This window comes from Diceros bicornis, chromosome 2, assembly GCF_020826845.1.
Source record: "Diceros bicornis minor isolate mBicDic1 chromosome 2, mDicBic1.mat.cur, whole genome shotgun sequence".
NCBI classification, from domain to species: Eukaryota; Metazoa; Chordata; class Mammalia; order Perissodactyla; family Rhinocerotidae; genus Diceros; species Diceros bicornis.
This window is the reverse complement of record NC_080741.1, coordinates 401,694-423,712: the sequence shown is the minus strand read 5'-3', so window position 1 is coordinate 423,712 and position 22,019 is coordinate 401,694. Positions and strand designations below refer to the sequence as shown.

The 22,019-nt window shown below is 44.6% G+C and overlaps 1 protein-coding gene across 8 annotated transcripts in view; it reads right to left on the bottom strand.

The window, feature by feature from the left end:
* PLCH1 (phospholipase C eta 1) overlaps positions 1-22,019 on the bottom strand; it is a 221,633-nt gene that overhangs the window by 50,324 nt on the left and 149,290 nt on the right. For all 8 annotated transcript variants that reach the window (XM_058550512.1, XM_058550540.1, XM_058550559.1 and 5 more), the window contains exons 9-11: positions 15,753-15,873; positions 12,283-12,454; positions 2,786-2,893 (exon numbers count right to left, since the gene is read on the bottom strand). In XM_058550512.1, the coding sequence (XP_058406495.1) occupies positions 2,786-2,893; positions 12,283-12,454; positions 15,753-15,873 (401 nt within the window). The remainder of the gene's footprint in view (positions 1-2,785; positions 2,894-12,282; positions 12,455-15,752; positions 15,874-22,019) is intronic.

Sequence of the window (22,019 nt, the reverse complement as noted above, 5' to 3'; positions counted from 1 at the left end):
CCACAGAACAAGGAGGCAGAAGTTTAAAAGATTCAATTAATTCCACAACAGAAAGCATTTATTACAAGAGCAAAAAACCTTTGATGTCGTTTGAATCCCTTCATTAGCAGATGAGGAGGCGCCGTCAGACCTGGGGAGGGTCCTGCCTCCCACTCGCCAGGGGAGGCAGGCGAGCCGCCAATCCTGTTCTGACCTCTGCCTGGAATGTTCTCCCCAGATACAGCATGGCCAGCTCTTCACTTCCTCCAAGTCTTTGCTCACACATCACCTCCCTGTGGGACCTTCCTGGCCATCCCACCTAAAACTCCCAGAGACCCTCACACACTCACGGGCACAGAGTCTTCCCTCCCTTCTTTCCATTAGCACTCACCCCTGCCTCGGACACCACTCATGCTGCTGATTTGTTTGTTTCTTGTCTGCCTCCTCTTCTCCCATTAATGTATAAACTCAACGAAGGCAAAGACGTTTGTCTGTTTTGTTTACGGACATACACGCCAACACCTACACATCAGGGCCGTGTCTCCAACATGAGACGCTCAATAAGAACTTGCTGAACGTGCCATGAATCTTGTAAACCTCTTGAGAGGTAATGTTCATACAACATAAATCTAACTGCATTCTGTTAACTTAAAACACAGGTAAGAACTCCCTCTAAGGTAATTGTTGGTTTCCGTAAGCTACGCACAGTACGTCCTCTTTTACAGAAATATGATCAGCCATTCGGTTTAGGTCATGCAATTTACATCGACACTCGGATACGGCGTCTGAGCCGTCTGCTGACAAGAGGACTCGAAACCGACCGAGGACAAGGTGACACTTTGGCTTTCTAAATATAGCATTACCTTTTCTCAGAAGAGCTAAAAAACAGAGAAACAAGATTTGAAAAAGTGGAGTAAAAACTATACATTTCCACTAGAAGGTTGGTTTCTTTATTATTTTCTCTCCTAAAATCTAACAAAGACACCTGTAAAAATTTACAATTAAGGTGCTGTCTGCTCTCACTTGGGCCTGAATCAAAGAGCCCAGTGACAGGCTACATCCACCTCTATGGACCATGTTCTCAACTGTGTACCTGTGTGGACTCCTACACACCAACAAAGAGACTCTGGGGACAAGAGGAATCAGGTGCACATCTTTACAGGTGAAGTGACCAGTTTGTCTCCGTAAAACTACAGCTAACTCTCCATTATTATTAGATATTTAGCTTGGAAAGTTAGAAGGCTCACTGACATGAGAAGAAAAATGCCGTAAGTGGGTGGATTTAGAAATCATAACAACGTGGGTTTTACTCAGAGGAATAAAGGACTATATTGTGATAGAAGTTAGATTTCCACCACCCATTTTGACCAAAAACAGCCTTCCCTAATCATGTAACTTAGTCTGACCTCTCTGTTCCCTGCTCTCAAATGATAGACTCCTCTGAGGCTAGCAACCAGGAGATTTGGGAAACAAGATGCAAAGATAATGGAAATCAGAGACAAAAACCTGGTTTATAAAATAAAGCTAAAAAATTGAGCTAAATTACCCATAATCACAAGTAATTAATTACAAAAATAGCAAACATCTAGAAGAGAAAAAAGAAACTATTTAAATATTAACTGTATTTTTACTTATGTAAATCTACTTAGAGTAATTTCCTGTGACCAGAACCCTATTAGTGATATTTAATTGAATATAAACTATTAAAAGGCAAGAGACTGATGTAGACAGCAATGCTTCCTTTTCCCTTCAAGCTGAATCTTCCCCACTTCGTCCCTCTTAAGTGCATTAAAGTCGAGACAGGAGTGCCTACTGGGACCTCTGAAACGGCACCAGCTCCTCTTGGCACCTCCAGGAAGGCACCACAGTCACCATGATCCAGGAGACAGAGGACCCTTTTTAACAACGTAACAACTGAATTCAGGGCAATGACACAAACTAGAAGATTTTATACAAAATTTCTATGTTTTTCAGAGGGCAGGAAATAGTCCTGATATCTAGAGGAATACCACTTTTCTGTAGAAATGAAATTGTAAACCCTAGCACAAACCCAACGTGGGCGGGGGCTGCCCTCAAGTCGTCACGCAATCCCGGCATCACCTGAGTGTAGAAGGGGGTGGGTTCCAGAAATCCTGGCCCCCATGGTATGATGGGGGGTCTCTTCACACCTTCATTCCCTCCAGGTCTGCATCCCCTGGGATTACCTGGCTAAGTGGTGCTTTCTACAAGCGGTTCCTTGATCTAGGACAGGGGTCTGAAGCACCAAGCAGATAACAAACCATTCTACACCATTTTATTTAAGAGGTGGCAAATTAAAGATTTAGCCAAGAGTTCCATGTCTGGAACAGCTTGGAAATCCTCTGGCCGCAGGCACGTTTTCTTAGGGAGGGGATGGGCATCCTAGAGAAGCAGACCCAGGGCAGCTGGGTTCCACGAGCCCGCCCTGATAGGCCGCGTGGTGGGGGTGCTGCAGCAGACAGGAAGACAACTTGGACGCCAGTATGTGTCATCAAAGACAGTTACACTCCCAACCACAGTCTGAGTTTTGCCCAAGTTGTAACAGGAGGGGACCTGTCCCTGGAGAGAGGGTCAGGTGGGTTAATCATAACATTTCTTCCAACTCTAAGACACACGAGTCCTTGACTCATTCGCTCAATAAACATTTGTGTGTCTGCGCACCAGCACACAGAGTAATTTTCAATAACTATCCTTTTTACACAACAGCTACATTTGTTGGAGCCAACAGAGCAGCAATGTTTACTGCAGTACGTTGAGGGTGAAAGTCGCAGCCAAGCCCGTAACTCACACAGTGAACCTTGAACTTGCACGCATCTTCGATTTCATCTGCACTGTCTTCGTCGGAAACGTCTCCCTCCTCCGCATCATCTCCAAGGTGATAAGGCAACTTCTTGCCCTGAAATGGAACAAAACACTTGATTTAAAAGTGAAAATAAATTTAAGGGGCCGGCCCGGTGGCGCAAGCGGTTAAGTGCGCGCGCTCCGCTGCGGCGGCCCGGGGTTCGCTGGTTCGGATCCCGGGCGCGCACCGACGCACTGCTTGGTAAGCCATGCTGTGGCGGCGTCCCATATAAAGTGGAGGAAGATAGGCACCGATGTTAGCCCAGGGCCGTCTTCCTCAGCAAAAAAAAAAAAAAAAGGAGGAGGATTGGCGGATGTTAGCTCAGGGCTGATCTCCTCACAAAAAAAAAAAAAAAAAAAAAAAAAAAAAAAGTGAAAATAAATTTACAATAGCCAAAAGATGGAAGCAAGCCAAGTGTCCACCAACAGATGAATGGACAAACAAAATGTGGCACATTCCTACGATGGAATATTATTCAGCCACAAAAAGGAAGGAAATTATGACACACGCTACAACATGAATTGGGCTAAGTGAAGGTCATTGGGCTCGGTGAAATACCCAGTCACAAAAAGACAAGTATTGTGTGATTCCACTTATATGGGTCACCCAGAGTGTCAAATTCAGGGACAAAAAGTAGAATGGTGGTTACCGGCGGCTGTGTGGAGGGGACGTGGGGACGTGGGGAGTTGTTCAGTGAGCATGGAGTTTCAGTTTTATAAGATGAAAAGAGTTCTGGAGATTGGCTACATGGCAACGTGAATGTACTTAACACTGCTGAGCTGTACACTTGAAAATGGTTAAGATGGTAGGTCAATTTTAGGTTAGGTATATTTTACCACAGTTAAAATTAATTTTTAAAAAGTGAAAAAAATAAACGTGTTACCCCTTGGACAATCATTACTTTAGACTGACCAGAAGGTAGACAGTTGGAATTAGGGGCAAAACAAGAGGACAGACTTTCAAAACAGGCAATTTTATTACTTTCAATTAAATAGGGATACTACATTTACAAATAAAAGTCAGCCCAGGCTTCTTTCCGAGAGAACATACGACTCGTCACAAGCATCACCGACCGGGGCCCTGAAGAGCGTGTGTCCTCCTGAGCAGGGTGAACATGCCCTTTCCGTGGACTTGCCAGGTCTCTCTGCACCAACCGGCTCCTCTTTCACAGACACTGCACGGAGCCTCCTGCCAGTGGGAGCATGCTCCCCACAACCACTCACCAACCCACGTGAGGAACCAGGGGCTTTTTGACAAAAAAGGGGAATTCTTAAAATACAATGGTAAGAAACCCAAGTTACAGAGACATTATGATCTCAGTGACGTATGAAAACTCTGGCAAGAAATATGGTCAATTATCAATGGTAAGTATCTCTGGGTAACAGTGTGACAAGTGTTAGTATCTCCATGTACCAGTGAGACGGGTGTTAGTATCTCCGAGTAACAATGTGATGGGTGTTGGTATCTCTGGGTAACAGTGTGACGGGCGTTAGTATTTCTGGGTGACAGTGTGACGGGGGTTAGTATCTCTGGATAGCAATGTGATAGGTGTTAGCACCTTTAAGTGTCACCAGTGTTAGTATCTCTGGGTAACAATGTCACAGGGTTAGTATCTCTGGGTAACAGTGTGATGGGTGTTAGTATTTCTGGGTAGCAATGTGACGGGTATCGGTATCTCTGGGTAACAATATGACTGGTGTTAGAATCTCTAAGTAACAGTGTCATGAGTGTTAGTATCTCGGGGTAACAGTGTTATGGATGTTGGTATCTCTGGGTAGCAATGTGATGGGTGTTAGTATCTCTGGGTAATACTGTGATGGTTAGTATCTCTGGGTAATAGTGTCATGAGGTTAGTATCTCTGGGTAACAGCGTGACAGGGGTTAGTATCTCTGGGTAACAGTGTGATGGGTGTTGGTATCTCTGGGTAATACTGTGACACTTAGTATCTCTGGGTAGCAAGGTGATGGGAGTTAGTATCTCTGGTAACAATGTGACTGGTGTTAGTATCTCTAAGTAACAGTGTCACGGGTGTTAGTATCTCTAAGTAACAGTGCCATGGGTGCTAGCAGCTCTGGGTAACAGTGTGATGGGTGTTGGTATCTCTGGGTAATAGTGTCACAGGGTTAGTATCTCTGGGTAGCAGTGTGATGGGAGTTAGTATCTCTGGGTAACAATGTGACTGGTGTTAGGCTCTCTAAGTAACAGTGTCATGAGTGTTAGTATCTCTGAGTAAGTGTTATGGGTGTTGGTATCTCTGGTAGCAATGTGATGGGTGTTAGTACCTCTGGGTGACAGTGTGATGGGTGTTGGTATCTCTGGGTAATACTGTGAGGGCTAGTATCTCTGGGTAACAGTGCCACGGCATTAGTACCTCTGAGAAGGGCTCTAGGGCCGCTAACCGTCTGTATCATGAAGGTAGCTGACTTCAAGCAGAAAGGACTATTACCAGGAAGTTGAATGGCTCCCAGGATCTCCTCCAGAAGGGGCAGAACCAGGCTCTAGGCTAAGTGCCAAGGCCGCTGTGGTGGGCAGCCTCTAAAATACCCCCAGTGGTTCCCACCTCTTGATATTGATGCCCTTCTGAAATCTCTCCCCCTCTGTGTGCCTGCCCCACCACCCCTCCTCTCTCAGAGATCTCTCTCTCTCGTTCTCACTCACTCGCTCTGATGCTGTGAGCTGCACTGTGGAGAGGCCCACATGGCAAGGACCTGAGAGAGGTCTCTGGCCAGTAGCCTGTAAGGAGTGACCCCTAGAGTGGAGGCGGATCCTCTCCCAGGCGAGCGTGGAGATGACGGCAGCCCCGGCTGACACCTTGGTTGCAGGCTCATGAGAGACCTCAAGCAGAGGACCCAGCAAAGCCACACCAAGATTCCTGACCCCCAGGCACTGTGGATCAGAAACGCTTTTTGTCTTAAGATGCTAAGTTGTGGGGTAACGTGTTGTGCACCTATAGATAACTAATCCGATTGCCAACCAAAATCACAGGGCAGAACTAACACACTAGTTACCACTTGCAGTGCCACCAGCACAGACTCACGGCTTCACCTCCACCATCCACATGGCAGACACGAGAACTACTGCCAGAAACGTCACCCTCGGCCCCGAAGGCCGCTGCCACCGCTTCCAGCCCTCCCCAGCTTCTGCTTCCGTGTCTGACGTGGGGCGGGTCCACTTGACCGATGGCTCTAGACCACTGCCCAGACCAGCTCTAAGGGAGGCTGCAGAAGTGGATGTCCAGCATTTGAGCCCCTTGGACGGAGGGAATTCCTTAGACGTGGAGGGATGTTCATACGCATGGCAGCCAACAATAACGATAAATTCGTAAATATCACCCCAGACTGCTCTGCACTGATCTTCTCTCACCCCGAACTCCAGGGATTTCCAGGGCTTCTGCCCCCGCACCATTACGGCCCCAGCATTCCGGATCCTCCCCGCTCTCCTTACACAGGACCTCCGGCTCCATCAGGTCTTCAGAGAAACCTCCCTCCAGTCTTCCTGCACTGTTCTTGAGACCTTGAGCTTCGGAGCTCCCGGCCGTAGGTCCTCAGCAGTGACAGTTTCAAGGCTATTTATCATTTATGTAACGAACACAAAATCCATATTAAGAATCCAGACTCTTGGAGTTTGGAGACTTCAACATATCTTCAATTTACAGAGGGACATTTATAGGAGTAAAAAAGTGGGATTTAACTTGTCTTTGTACTGATAATGTATTTATTATAATCCTCATTTGTATGGGCTATCTACAAAGTGAAAACTACATTCTTTTCTTCCTTTTCCATAAGCATATATATAAATATAGATATATCAATTTCTACATATTATGATTCTAAGTAAATATGGCAAAACATTTTCTTTATTTTCTCTTGTGTATTATTAATAACAAGGTAGCTCAGAATTAAGGCATTTATGTCTATATACTACTTCAAGTCTTATTGATACAGAAGTCTCCTATAAAACGAATTTCGTTTTCTTTCTTTTTGGGGGCATTGGTAGAGTAGCCACAATAATACAGTGGCACCAGAAATAAGGCAGTCAGCTAAGTGGTGACCAGACAGACTCAGGAACACATGGACATCAAGACATCAACCTCCTTTTATTTATTCACCACCAACTCTTTACTTACAGTTGGAAGGCGCCAAGATGGACCTGTACACAATACATTTGAAATGTAGTGCTAGCAATTCCCTCTTTTGAAACAGCATCCAAGCCAATATATTTTTTAAATGTTCAGCAGAACAGAGCTGACAAATACGAGAAATCGGTAAGTAAGGAATAGCAACACTCGAGTGACACAGATGGTTCTGACACCACAGGATGGAAAGGGACAGGCAAGCTGATGAGCAGGTACGGGCAGGACACCAAGCTTTAATGGCCTTCACTGAAGGGTGGCTGTAGGGGAGGGAACAGAGGGAGAGCCACCTTCTCAGAGCGTCCACAAGGCGCCCTCCATTTCAGCCCTCTCCAAGTCTAACAACAGGCACACCTCAGAGACCACCGCAATAAGGCAAATATTGCAATAAAGTGAGTCACGTGAATATTTTGTTTTCCCGGTGCATATAACAGTTATGTTTACAGTATACTGCAGTCTATTCAATGTGCAACAGCATTACGTCTAAAAACCAATGTACATACCTTAATTTAAAAACACTTTATGCTAAACAACGCTAACCTTCATCTGAGCCCTCAGTGAGTCGGAATCTTTTTGCTGGTGGAGAGTCTTGCCTCGATGTTGATGGCTGCTGACTGACTGATCAGGATGTGGTTGCTGAAGGTTGGGGTGGCTGTAGCCATTTCTTAAAATAAGACAACAATGAAGTTCGCCGCATCAATTGACTCGGCCTTTCACAAATGATTTCTCCGTAGCGTGTGATGCCATTTGATAGCATTTTACTCACAGTAGAACGTCTTTCCAAATTGGAGTCAGTCCTCTTAAGCCCTGCTGCTGCTTTATCACCTAAGTTTATGTCATATTCTAAACCCTTTGTTGTCATTGCAACAGTCTTCACAGCATCTTCACCAGGAGTAGATTCCATCTCAAGAAACCACTTTCTTGGCTCATTCGTAAGAAGCAATTCCTCATCTGTTAGTTTTATCATGAGATTGCAGCAATTCAGTCACCTCTTCAGGCTCCACTTCTAATCCTAGTTCTCTTGCTGTTTCCACCACATCTGCAGTTACTTCCTCCACTGAAGTCTTGACCCCTCAAAAGTCATCCATGAGGACTGAAATCAGCTTCTTCCAAACTCCTGTCAATGTTGGTATTTTGATGCTTCCCATGAATCACGAATGTTCTTCATGGCATCTAGAATAGTGAATCCTTTCTAGAAGGTTTTCAATGGACTTTGCCCAGATCCACCAGAGGAAGCACTATGTATGGCAGCTACAGCATTATGAAATGTATTTCTTAAATAATAAAAGACTTGAAAGTAGAAATTACTTCTTGATTCATGGGCTGTAGAATGGATGTTGTGTTAGCAGGCATGAAAACAACATTAATCTCATTGTACATCTCCATCAGAGGTCGTGGTGACCAGGGGTGTGGCAATGAGCACTCATATTTTGAAAGGAATCTTTTTTTTCTGAGCAGTAGGTCTCAATAGTGGGCTTAAAATATTCAGTAAACCATGTTGTAAACAGATGTGCTGTCTTCCAGGCTTTGTTTTTCCATGTACAGAGCACAGGCAGAGTAGATTTAGTATAATTCTTAAGGGTCCTAGGATTTTTGGAATGGTAAGTGAGCACTGGCTTCAACTTCAAGTCACCAGCTGCATTTGCCTCTAACAAGAGAGTCAGCCTGTCCTTCAAAGCTTTGAAGTCAGGCATTGACTTCTCCTCTCTAGCTATGAAAGTCCTAGATGGCATCTCCTTCCAATGTAAGGCTGTTTTGTCTACACTGAAAATCTGTTGTTTACTGTGGCCACCTTCATTAACAATCTTAGCTAGATCTTCTGGATAACTTGCTGCAGCTTCTACATCAGCACTTGCTGCTTCACCTTGCACTTTCATGTTACGGAGACAGTTTCTTTCCTTAAACCTCATGAACCAACCTCTCCTAGCTTTCAACTTTTCTTCTGCAGCTTCCTCACCTCTCTCAGGCTTCACAGAAGAAGAGAGTTAGGATCTTGCTCTGAATTAGGCTTTGACTTAAGAGAATGTTGTGGCTGGTTTGATCTTCTATCCAGACCACTAAAACTTGCTCCATATCAGCAGTAAGGCTGCTTCACTTTCTTGTCATTCGTGTGCTCACTGGAGCAGCACTTTTAATTTCCTCCGGGAACTTTTCCTTTGCATTCACAACTTGGCAGTACTTTTAATTTCCTCCGGGAACTTTTCCTTTGCATTCACAACTTGGCTAACTGTTTGGCACAAGAGGCCTAGCTTTTCGCCTATCCCAGCTTTCGACATGCCTCCCTCACTAAGCTTAATCATTTCTAGCTTTTGATGTAAAATAAGAGACGTGTGGCTCTTCCTTCCACTTGAACACTTAGAGGCCACTGCAGGGTTACTAACTGGCCTAATTTCAATAGTGTTGTGTCTCAGAGAACAGGGAGGCCTGAGGAGAGGGAGAAAGAGACGAGGGAATAGACTGGTTGGAGGAGCAGTCAGAACACACACAACATTCATAGATGAAGTTCGCTGCCTTATATGGGCACGTTTTTTTGGCACCCCCAAAACAATGACAACAGTAACATCAGAGATCACTGATCACGGATCAGCCTCACAAACACAATAAAAATGAAAAAGTTTGAAATATTGCAAGAATTACCAAAATGTGACATAGACGCACAAAGTGAGCAAATGCTGTTGGAAAAATGGCACTGATAGACTTGCTCGAGGCAGGATTCCCACAAGCCTTCAATCTGTAAAGAATGCAGTGTCTGTGAGGCCAATGAAGCAGAGCACAATCAACACAGTACGCCTGTAAGAGACATCAGGGCCTCATTGTCTGCTGACTTTTTCCACATTCCTAGTTCTCAAAAGACACTTCATCTAGGCAGACAGAAAAAAAAAGCAACACAACAATATTTTTTTTTAATGCTTCTTTTTCCACAGTGTCACTCCTAAAGAAAATTACAGAATAAATCCAGGTACAGTCTTCTGTGACATGGTCCAGTGAAGAGGTAAACGAAGAATGACCAGTGTCTCCTAGCCGTCCCCTTCCGACCTGAGTACTATTTCACGCAGGGGTTTCACTCAAGAATTAGATTCATTCATCCATGGTACATAGAAACGTTGGTAAAACTGGAACCATAGCTATCCCTCCACTCTGAGCTGCATGGCCCCAGGAGCGTGGTGACCACTCCGGGACTCACAGCTGTAAAAGTGGGAACCTTGACCAGACAGTTAAAGTTTCTTTCAGCAATAAGAGTCTATGGAAAATTACTAAACTGGTTATTATTTTTGTTCAAAAGCACTTTTTTGTTTACTTTTCAGGAGATACGTGTGTGTGTATATAAATGTGTATGTATACATGGTTGAAAAGTGTGCATGTGTTACAGTTATAATAAACCACTTGCCAACCTCCAAAGTGGTAAGTAGCCATCCAAACGCTGCCTTTCGGATCAGAGATGGCTCTGATGCTAACAAAACACAGGGAAATCGGTTCCCTTGTTTCTACTTTAAATGCGAGTGTGCTGGTCCACAGACCTAGGAATCTTAGAGTCTGAAGAACGTCACTACATCGTCCCTCGGTGTCTGCGGGGGAATGGGTTCCAGGATCCCTTGCCGACAGCAACACCCGCGGATGCTTAAGCCCCTTAGCCGGCCCTCCATATCCGCGGGTTCCACAACCGCGGACTCGCCAACTGCGAGCCGTAAAGACAGTCCAAGATCCACGGTTGGTCGAATCCGTGGCATCGGAAGCAGATACGGAGGGCCGACCGTACCCGCCAGGGAATGGACCTCAGCGGCCATGAAACACTGCAGTCCACGTTGCTCCCCTCCGTCCAAGTGCCTCAGACGTTCTGGTTCCAACTCATCTTGGTGCCCGTCAGCCCTGGGGCATTCTGTGCCAAGGGACCCAGACTCCAGCTTCGCAGAAGGAACTCGATTAGCTCAGATCAAACAACTACCTTAAGTTCCCCGCCGAAAATGGAAGGATTTCAGTCAAATCGACTTTTACCTCTGTCTGCTGGTAAAGGAGATTCAGGAAACACGGAAATATCTGCAAGTCTGCAAAAGTGACATTTAACTTTCCAACCCAGCGATCAGTGTTCACCTCCTGAGTTTGCTTTAGAAAGACTTCAAGAGGATCGACCCTAATCTTCTCTCTCGCATTACTTGGAGCTTTCGTTCAAAATGCTTTCACACATACAAACGTCCACAATGCCTCTTCGATGGACTCAGTCTACAGTTCTCATTAACCGACAGGAGAACAGGTTTTGACCAATTCCAAGGATGCAGACTTAACCTCTTCCCCGTCTGCTGCCCCCCAAGGCTGGCTATGAGATCACACTGTTCCTCTGAGTTCTCTACACCTCCTACGTGACATTGGTGCTTTGGACACAGCCTTTCTAGGTTAAATATAACCCAGTTTGAATATTAATACCCTACTGCTCTTCCTTAGGTTTTTAGTCTCAAACAAAACAATATCAGAGCTGGCCTAGTGGCATATCAGTTAAGTTCACACGTTCGGCTTCAGGGGTCCAGGGTTCACAGGTTCAGATCCTGAGCACGGACCTACGCACAGCTCATCAAGCAATGCTGTGGCCATGTCCCATATAAAGTAGAGGAAGATGGGCACAGATGTCAGCCCAGGGCTGATCTTTCTCACCAAAAAAAAAAAAAGTCCAGGATGGTTTTAGTCCAAACATCCAAAATTAACTGGAATTAAGTAAAATCACAAAGTCAGCAATCTGAAATCTGAAGGAACTGTCTTCCTGGCATTAATACCGTTTGTCACAAGTAATGAGTTCCTCCCCCAGAAATTCTGTGAAATGCCGTCCTGTTCGCCAGGCTCCCTCGCATGCACACGAGTCCTGCAGGGCCTCACGTCTGGGCCTGGCCCCTCTTTGAGCCGAGCTCCCCCACTCACATAACCAAGGCTGATCAACCGTGAAGACTCTTTTTTGACAGACAGTTATTGGAGCTTGAAATGGGAGAAAAGGATCCGAAAGAAACGCTTTCAGATGTGGACACGAGGAGCCTCCTCCCCCGCCCCCTTGCTCCTGCACATGCTTCTCTGCAGTGTGGACTACACAGATGGAGACAGTAGGCATGCTCTCACTTCATAAAAACAAACCTGAATACAGGGTCAGCCAGTAACAAGCTTCTTCTGCAGGTGTGCCTGTAAATAAGTTGGAATGAGGGGCATACACAAATCTGGACAACCCTTCACGCACTGACTCCACTATTATTCTGATAAACAGTTTCCAGTCCCACAGGAAGGGCGGGCTTAGCTGGCCATCAATGCCTTTTATTACATTCCTCAGGGAATTACCTTCACTAGGATTTTTCCTTTCAGACTTTGAGGGCTCGGAAGCTGCTTGGTCTCCCCAACGTCTACAGATGACAGGTCCAGTTTGTCCCGGAATATTCCTTTCAGGTACTGGGCAATCTTCCTTTGCTGCTGGACACTGCAGTGATTCTCAATGGACAGGATGACCGGGAACCTGAGGGAAGAGCATCACAGCCACAGCATCGAGCACAGGCCACCCACAGGGTCAGGGAATTCTGCACGTGAGGCTCTGTACACCCCGCAACAGCGTCGGCGAGACGGGTCACAACTAACATGCCTCAAAGTGAGAAGATGAGAGAGGCACTGACAAGAAGGCCCCTCTGAGCAAATGCACTCTGCCAGGCACAACGTCTGAACAAAGTGCAGTCCACGTGGGGTGACTCAGTCAAGGATTCCGCATCACAAAAAAAATGGTACACACATTGTCTCTTTTAAAGGAAGAAAAGGAAGAGAAAATTTTAAGAGATAAAAAGCCTAAACAAATAAAACTCACATAATGTTATTTTGTCTTATTCATTCAAAAGTCTAGAAACATCTAAGAGACCACTGAATATCATTAAATGCAGATATTTTCTCTAAAAATACATAATCGGACCCAAGCTTGAAAATTACCATTGAGGAGAAAATAACACAATGGAACTTGTTTTTATGGTGTCCTGCGCCCAGCATTTCAAAATCTCTTGTGTAGAATTACACGCTGGTCTCTACTTTCAGAAATAAAAGAAGTCAAGCATTTGCTCCATGCCAGCACAGGCTTCTGCACAGAGAACACAAGGGTGGGGGAAGCAGTCACTGTGGACAGCCGAGGAGGTGGCGGCGGAGGCAGAGGGGAACCAGGATTGATTCTGACTTTGTTTTTTCCTCAGAATAAGAAATTATTTCAAATACAGGTTTATGTTTTTCCAGTTTTCCATCACAGGTCTTCCAAAGTAATACGAAATATATTTTTTCAGAGTTACAAACCAATGTTCAAGTTCTGTGTCTATCCACGTGGGGAGGGAACTTTATCTCTGGGGTCGTGTGACACGCGTGAGCTGCACACAGGCGCTGACCCCTGAAGCCATGCTCTGTCCTCAGCAGCACGACCTGACGCAGAGGTGACATAGGGATGCAGCTGGTCTGTGATCTGAACACACCTGTGTGCGCTCGTGTCTTCACGCGGTACCCCAAGAGTTAGAAAGACTGAAAACAACAAACCAGCCGTCCAGCTGTGCAGTCGCATCAGGGGAGGATAGACGTTTAAATGGCCGACCTGTTCAGGAAAGCTCATTAGCGTCTGAGGATGCTTCATGGGAAGCAGGGGGGGTGACTGTGCGGCACCCCCAAAGGGACACTGCCAGTGTCTGGGGACATTTCTGGTGGCCACAGTCTGGGAGGTGCTACTGGCATTTAGTGGGTAGAAGTCAAGGATGCTGCTCACCATCCTGCAATGCACGAAGATAGTTCGCAACAAAGAGTTGTCCAGCCCAAAATGTCAATAGTGCAATGTTGAGAAACCCAGGTGAAAAGATGCAACTAAAGTTTAAGAAAGAAAATAGAAGGACTGAACTTCTAAAATGTGCTAAACAAGCTTAGTAACTGTTTTAATTTGAAGTGCTTTTCTCCTAAGGATTCTCAAACTTGAAGCCAGCACTGTCAAGTCACCAGAGGATCCTCCAAGGGACACAGGTAGCAGGAATTCTCAAAACTCTACTTCACATATTGGGAAAAAATGGCAAAATCACTTCATCACCTTGGCTAAGACTAGTAGTCATCGGGGTGTAAAGAGCCATCGGAAACCACACTGGGATTCTTCCATGCAGCAGACACCACGAACTTGGCCTGCTACGCAGCAAGTGTCTCGTATTTGAACAGCATTTTAACCTCATGGTTAATTAACGAGAAGACCCAAGTTAAAAATTATAAAGGCTACTAAGTTCTATACAAGTAATTCTATGCAATTATAACTCAAGTTCAAAAATCATGCCTTGAATGTCTGGTGCATTGTAGGTACCTGCTAGGTCATAAAGAATGAGTAAGACATTGCCCCATACTTTCAATGAGTTCACGGTCTTAAAGACTGAAAAGAAGGCAAGTAACCAACAAGTGTAACCAACAAGGATGCTATATGATGTGACAGAAATATGCTCAGGATGCTAAGAACAGAAGAAAGGCGCTTTCAGATTGGCTGGTGTATCCATAAGTTTGCCCACAAGCACTCCTGTAGGATGGGCAAGAATTAGCAGATGGAATAATGGGGACAGGCCTTCCAGGCAGGGGGAACGGCGTACGCCAGGTAGGGAGCTGTGACAGAGCTGGGATCACTAGGGAATCCCAAGACGGTCGATGAAGATGGAAGCCTAAGTCTGCGGAGCAACGGTGGAAGACGATGCCGAAAAGGAGGAAGGGGCCGGGCTTTGAAGGGCACGGAAGACCTGACTGTACTACAGGGAGCTTGTGAAGGACCCTCAGACAAGAATTACAACATCATGCTTATATTTTCAGAAAGAAAACACTGGCACCAGCGTGGAGAACGACCCAGAGGGGAAGTGAAGATGGAAAGGCAACGGAGTCAAGAGATGATTTAGGAAGCAGAACTGGCTGAAGCCACTGGGGACAGTGCTGCCCCTGACCAAAGCCCTGGGGCCAGAGGAGGGCTGGCAGAATGCGACGGTGAGGCCAGGTCTGGAGGAGAGCCCTAGGGCAGCGTTGTGGCTCCCTGCCCCTGCTCCAGTACGCCTGGCTCAGAGTGGGCACCACTAAATATCAGAATAAATAATGGCATCTGTTGATCTCGCGGTACCTATGGAATACTCCAACGAATTTTTACTAGGAATTTTTCTATATAGCTCTGAAACTTAGGAAAAAACTTCTGGACATATAATTAGACAGATAACCAAAAAGTAGACCAAAGACAACTTAGGAAATAGTGACAATTGAAGGAGGGAGGAAAAAGAACAAGAGGCCACAGGCCAACAGAGAGTGAGAAGCAGTGACAGCAACGGAGGAGAGAACATCACAGTGAAAACCAAAAAAGGGAAAAATTGGGGGGAAGACAGTCAACATTATCAAATGCCAAGGAGAGTCAGGTAACAAGGACACTAGACACTTGAGTATCTACAGGACACCCAGCAAGTCTGGAAACCTAGATATTATCAGTTTACTCAGTTGTAATATAGTATCAATAAACTATTCATTATGTATAGTAACCTGTTTCCAGACTCTGGACACTCGTCACACCCTGGGTTTAGAAAGGCTCAGGTGGCTCTCTGTAAGACCATGCTCCGAGGAGGCAACGTCTTCGAGGGAATGGGGTGAGGAATAAAGGAGCACGAGAAAGTGTGCCCATGGAGCCCGTGTTACTGGTTCACAGTGTTGGCAGGAAGGAAGGAGAAAACGGGCAGAAAGGAAGGGGAGTGGTTCTGCAGCCACGCCACCTCGTGCAGCGCAGCACCTGGCGCAGCTCTACTCACTCGTTCTTCACGAAGGCATGCTTGTTGATGGTCTCTACCACGTCTCTGAAGAGGATTTTCGAGGTCAGAGTGTAACCGTGGTGCACCACCGGCTCTCCATCGGGGCCATCCCAACAGTCGACTGCCAAAAACAGAACTTCACGTCAACCACCAAGGTTTCTGGTGTTTACTAATATTTCTGGAAATATCAGACAAATATTAAGTTGATTATTTGAGATTATATGTATCATGACTATGACAAAGACGTCCAACAGGGAAATGGGTGTGTTGGCGCACTTATCGGAATAAGGAATTAAAGCTAATACATGCCTTTTTGAGCGCTTCTGTTAACACAGACGTTGTGTTCACCAGCAGCCTGGCACTTTCCAAGAGGTCCCATTAGAAACCGACCTAAGGCCAGTCAAGTGCACAAAGGACAGAGATACCTCCTCACAGGTGGTTTCCCTAATTTCACTTCCCCTTCTTCAATTCACTAAGGTCATTTAATAAGTTGCAGTGCCCCTCTCAATAATAATGAGTTTTTTCATTATCGTTCACTTAAAACTCATTATGTTTCCACTAGATTTATTTCTATTTTATTAATTCTACAGTAGTTATAAAATAACATGGACTTCCTAAGTTCAAATCCTTAGGCCCTGCCAAGATTTATGTGAATATGGGCAAATGATTTAATCATTTAAAGCCTTGCTTTCCCATCTATAAAAGGAAAATAATAACAGCACTCGCCTCATAGGTTTGAGTGATGATTAAATACATGTGAAGTTGCTTATAACACCACATGGCACATAGTAACTGTTACTGTTAATGATAATGTTGATATTGCTTGTGTGCAGACAACCTCATTGGGGCCAGCTTCCCCACCATCCTCCCTTAGTCTGTCCTCCCTTGTTTGGCCACCAGACTAATTGCTCAAAACGCTGCTTTCAACACGTTGCTCCTTTGCTCAAAAGCCTATGTGGTGCATGACGCAGTGTCCAACACACAGCCTGTCCTCAGTGATACATGCTGAATGTATTAATAAACATCCTACCGCAGCCTGCCTGCTGAACCCAAGGTCCCTAACTCTTGAGCTAGGGACTGGCTAGCCATCCACTCCTCCTGTTTTCTCTTTCCCCCTGGCACACACCGGACCACACTGCCCGCCTCCCCTCGCAGCAGGACAGCCACTGACTGGGCAGAAACGATGTGCACCACTTCCAGGCCTGGGCTATGAGGACCCACCCCACACAATGACCCACGCTCTCTGTGCTGCGACTCAGAAGTCACATGCGGAAGATGGCACGGCCACAGATGGAAGGAGCCTGCACTCCTAAGTCACTTCCTGAAAGATTCACCCTTAGGAACACCTGTTCTGACTTCACATAAGCAAGCAATACGCTTCAGTTGTTTTAAGGCATAGATTTTAGGTTTGACTGTTAAAGGAACTAGTATTGCCTTAATTAATATCTTAGCTCCTGGCTGACAAGTCAACCTTATTGCTCCTATACCCCAGCTCACAGGTTTGTTTCCAGTTACAAAGCTTCCTCACATACAATCCCACCTTTGCTTCTTCCTTTAAGGCCATTTGAAATGCCCCCTTTCACTTTCCCTATCTAAATCCCAATCCGGGCTAAACTAGGACCCCCACAGAATCTCTCAGGATGTTGCCCTTCCTCATGGAGGGGTCACAAATTCAAACACCAACAAGAGCCTAGCAGGCAACATAAGTGGGGCAGCATGCTAAGAGCAAATGTGTGTTGAGATGAGATAACCACCTCTCAGTGTCAACCAGTCATTGCTAAGAAGGAAAAAGGACTCAGTGCCAGATCTGAGAAAAGTCAGAAATCTAGACTTATTGCTGTGAATTTTCCCAATTTTTAATTGTTGGCAATTAATCCCTTTTTTAAATGACAATATGGGTCAAACATAAACAACTCTGCAGGCTGGATGTGGCTGATGGAATGCCACTTGGAACTCCGCCTTTGATTTGGGGCCACACAGTCCAGGACCACCCCCATTCTCTAGTTTAGTAGCACCTTCCCTGTATGTGTGTTGTGCAAATGAGACAATATCTCCATTTCCTTCTCAACCTTCAAACTGTCCACCATAACCGTGATGTGATTTGATGGTTAATTTTGTGTCAACTTGGCTAGGCTATGATGCCCAGCTGTTTGTTCAAATACCAGCCTAGACATTGCTGTAAAGATATTTTTTAGATGTGATTAACACTTAAATCAGTAAACTTTGGGTAGGGCAGATTATTCTCCATAATGTGAGTGGGCCTCACCCAATCAGCTGAAGGCCTTAAAAGCAAAGACTGATGTTTCCTGAAGAAAAAGGAATTCTCCTCAAGACTACATCAACTCCTACCTAAGTCTCCAGCTTGCTGGCCTGCTCTACAGATTACAGATTTCAGACTTGTCAGCCCCCACAATCAATCATGTGAGCCAATTCCTTAAAGATCAATCAATCTCTCTCTCCAGAGAGATCTATAGATAGATATAGACACATACCTATATCTGTATATATCTCCTACTGGTTCTGTTCTCTAATACAGTTACCTATACTAATCAATTAAACACGGCTATTAGAATATCCTTAGAGGGAAAAGCGGAAAAGGTAAAAAGAGAAAGAAATTTCAAGGTTAATACCATAGGAGTGCTGGAAACCAAGTTTAAGAATAAAGAAGCTGTGGAGAAGGCCGAAGATTTTGGGATAACATCATACAGTGTTATACTATATACTATACACTATACCATACAGTATTCATCACATCATACAGCCTTACACTGTATACTATATACTATACTGTATGCATACTATAACATCATACAGTGTTACACTATATACTATACTATACAGATACATACTATAGCATCATACAGTGTTACACTGTATACTACATAGTATACACACGATAACATCATACAGTGTTACATTATATACTATACTATAAAGATACATACCATAACACCATACAGTATTACACTATATACTATACTATACAGATACATACTATAACATCATCCAGTGTTACACTGTATACTACATAGCATACACACTATAACATCGTACAGTGTTATACTATATACTATACCATACAGTATACACACTATATCATCATATAGTGTTATACTATAAACTATACTATACTGTATACATACTATATCATCATACAGTGTTATACTATATACTATACTATACAGTGTACATAGTATCACATCATACAGTGTTACACTGTATACTACATACTATACTGTATACATACTATAACATCATACAGTTACAACGTATACTATATACTATACTATATACATACTACATCATACAGTGTTATACTATATACTATATGCTATACTATATAGTATACATACTATATCATCACACAGTGTTATACTACATACTATGTCATATGGTATACATACTGAAACATCATATGGTGTTATACTATATGCCATACTATATAGTATACATACCATATCATCCTACAGTGTTATGCTATATACTATATTATAGAGTGCACATCCTATACCATCATACAGCATTACACTGCTCCTTTGGGCCTACAAATGAGGTCAAATGTATTACAGATATCTTCTTAGAAGAGAAGTTCCATACGTCCTTTGACAGGTACTTAACATTCTTTAATTTGTCTTTGGATATTGGTGTGGAAAGAATGAACCAATGTTTCAAAAATACATAACTCCAACAATTTATACCCTGATGTACAGTCCCATCTTGGAGGAGAAAGGGCATAACAGGGTTCCTCATAAATGAACTAATATCTTTTCAAAAGAATGCAAACTAGACAAGCAATGCAATGCTGACTTGATTATCAGGGACATACAAAAATTGCTCTTGAAACTTCACGGGTTATGAAAGAAGTTGCTCTTTTGCTAATATTTATAACACAGGCAGAATATCCATAGTCGAGGATGGTTCTCTCAATGTCCGCTTTTTAGGTTTCATTGCACGCTTGAGTGTTAACGAGGATAAAAGCACTTCCAATGGTGTGGCATCCTAACCTGTGGTGTTCGTAGCCCAGTTCAAACGGCGCTGAAGTTTCCTGTAAGAGCCAGTGCTGTAATGGGATGTTGCCAAGGCAGAAATCCTCTAACCAATTCTCCTAGCCACAGGACAGCCAGGGCCCGTTTTTCCATCACACATTAGAGGCCCGAAAGCACTGTGACAAAGTGTTGTCAGTTCTGAAGGGTGGCGAGCAGCTAACATGACAGCTTTTCATCCTGGAATTTAGAAATGTTCCACCCTGATAGCACCCCCAGAGATAACAGGGAAGCTTGAAAACCGATTACAACAGCAACACGACATCAGTTCCATAATAAGTGGAAATCCCCTGGGCAGAACATCCATATTTTTTTTTTTTTAATAAATGCATCTTTTTTTTTCCCCCTTTTCTCCCCAAAGCCCCAGTAGATAGTTGTATGCCACAGTTGCACATCCTTCTAGTTGTTGTATGTGGGACGCCGCCTCAGCATGGGCGGACAAGTGGTACGTCGGTGCGTGCCCGGGATCTGAACCCGGACCGCCAGTAGTGCAGCGTGCGCACTTACCCACTAAGCCACGGGGCCGGCCCATGGAACATCCATATTTATTAAGCAACTTGGGCTGAAAATCAAGAGAAGGAAAGGCCATGTAAAACATTACCAATTCGATTTGCTGACAAGCCCACTTCACCAAAAAGACCTATTAGTCTTCCCTATGACATACAGTCGACCAACGACATTATGGCAGCTGAACTAATGGAGATGGAACAACAACCTTATCAAAACAGAAGGCCGAGAGTGGAGAGCTTCTTCAGGTCACGATGCCAGGAAGAAACGGTCCAGAATCGTGACTCTCCATCTCTAGGTGCCACACTCGGCAAAAGACGCTTCTGGAAAATATTTGCAGGACCTGAAATTTTCACTCTATGACCTGCTACATTCTATAAATCAGGCTCTTCAAATGCTAGCTGCAGCTGTTTAAAAATAAAAACAACTTCCTCTGGGCCCAAGGTAGCTAAAGGATCTCTGAGTGTATATACATCAGCGTCTCTAGGCCCAAGCTTCAAATGTGAACTAATATCTTCACATCACAGGCCAACAAACTGTTAGCAGTGCACAGAAGACCATGTCAACAAATTCTAAGTCTCAGGAACATCTAAATATTTAGATGCCAGGCCCTATCATGAGACAAGCAAATTCCTCCTTTCAAAGCCAACCTCCCCTCCGTGTGTGCACTCTGCTTTCTCCAGCCTTCCTTCCATGACCTGCTGGCCCTCACTGATCCCACTCAGGGCTGGTCCTGCCTTTCAATACTTGCTCCTCCAAAAAGAATGCAGGCTTCCTGGAGAAGAGTGGAGTACAGGGGTCAGACAAGCAGGGTTCAAATCCCATGAGCTGTGGGACCTTGAGCCACTTACCCCTCCGCAAGTTGGAGTATCTTCTCAACGAGGTTACTCCATCTCCCTCGGTGTTGTAAGAATTAAATGAGAATGCATGGAAGTGCATTAGTCAGAACCCAGCCCACAAAGTGGCTGCAGTCATGGTGGTTCCCTGTTCCTTCCCACAGGTCATTCAAAGCCAAGTGACATCCACAATTTCTAACAAGAAATAAATCAAGTACAAAGCTGACCAAGTCTCCCTGATGAATATAATTCTTCTCCTCAAGAAAAACCTTCCAGAAATAGTAGCCGGACTTTCACTGTCTCGTCATAGATTATTCCAATGGTAAGAACTTCAAGCCAAGGAAGAGAGGAGGAATTTGCTGATGAAGCGGTGAGGGAGATATTTGACAGACTGCACGTCCTGTAAAGTTACGCCGTGGCTATGCACATTCTCAGCTGGCGCAAATATGAGGAGCAGGCCACGTTTCCAACAAGGAGGGCAAAGGAGCTTCTTTCTCTTACTTTGGTGACTGGCAGACAGGAAGGAAGAAGGTCTGAGGGAAGGCTGGTGTCCAATATCACCTCCTGCACACAATTTCTAAAAGCTCTCATTTTAAAATTAAAAGATCCTTGAAAAAGCTAACTCTAAAAACCATTTGCGTCTTACTATAAATTGTCTTAATCAGATAACTCTCCTTCTTAATATCCCAAACAAGGCTGGAGCATTAGTACGAGCAGTTATCATGCGAACATGGTTAAGCTTGGGTGGGACACAGATCCTGGACAGAGACACCAAGAAAGCGAAGACCGGGCACCTGAAGGGCCTGAAAAGCAGGAGAAACAGAGCACAGGACACAGAGGTAAAGAAACCGCAAAACTGCGTGAGTCGACTCACTTCCCGG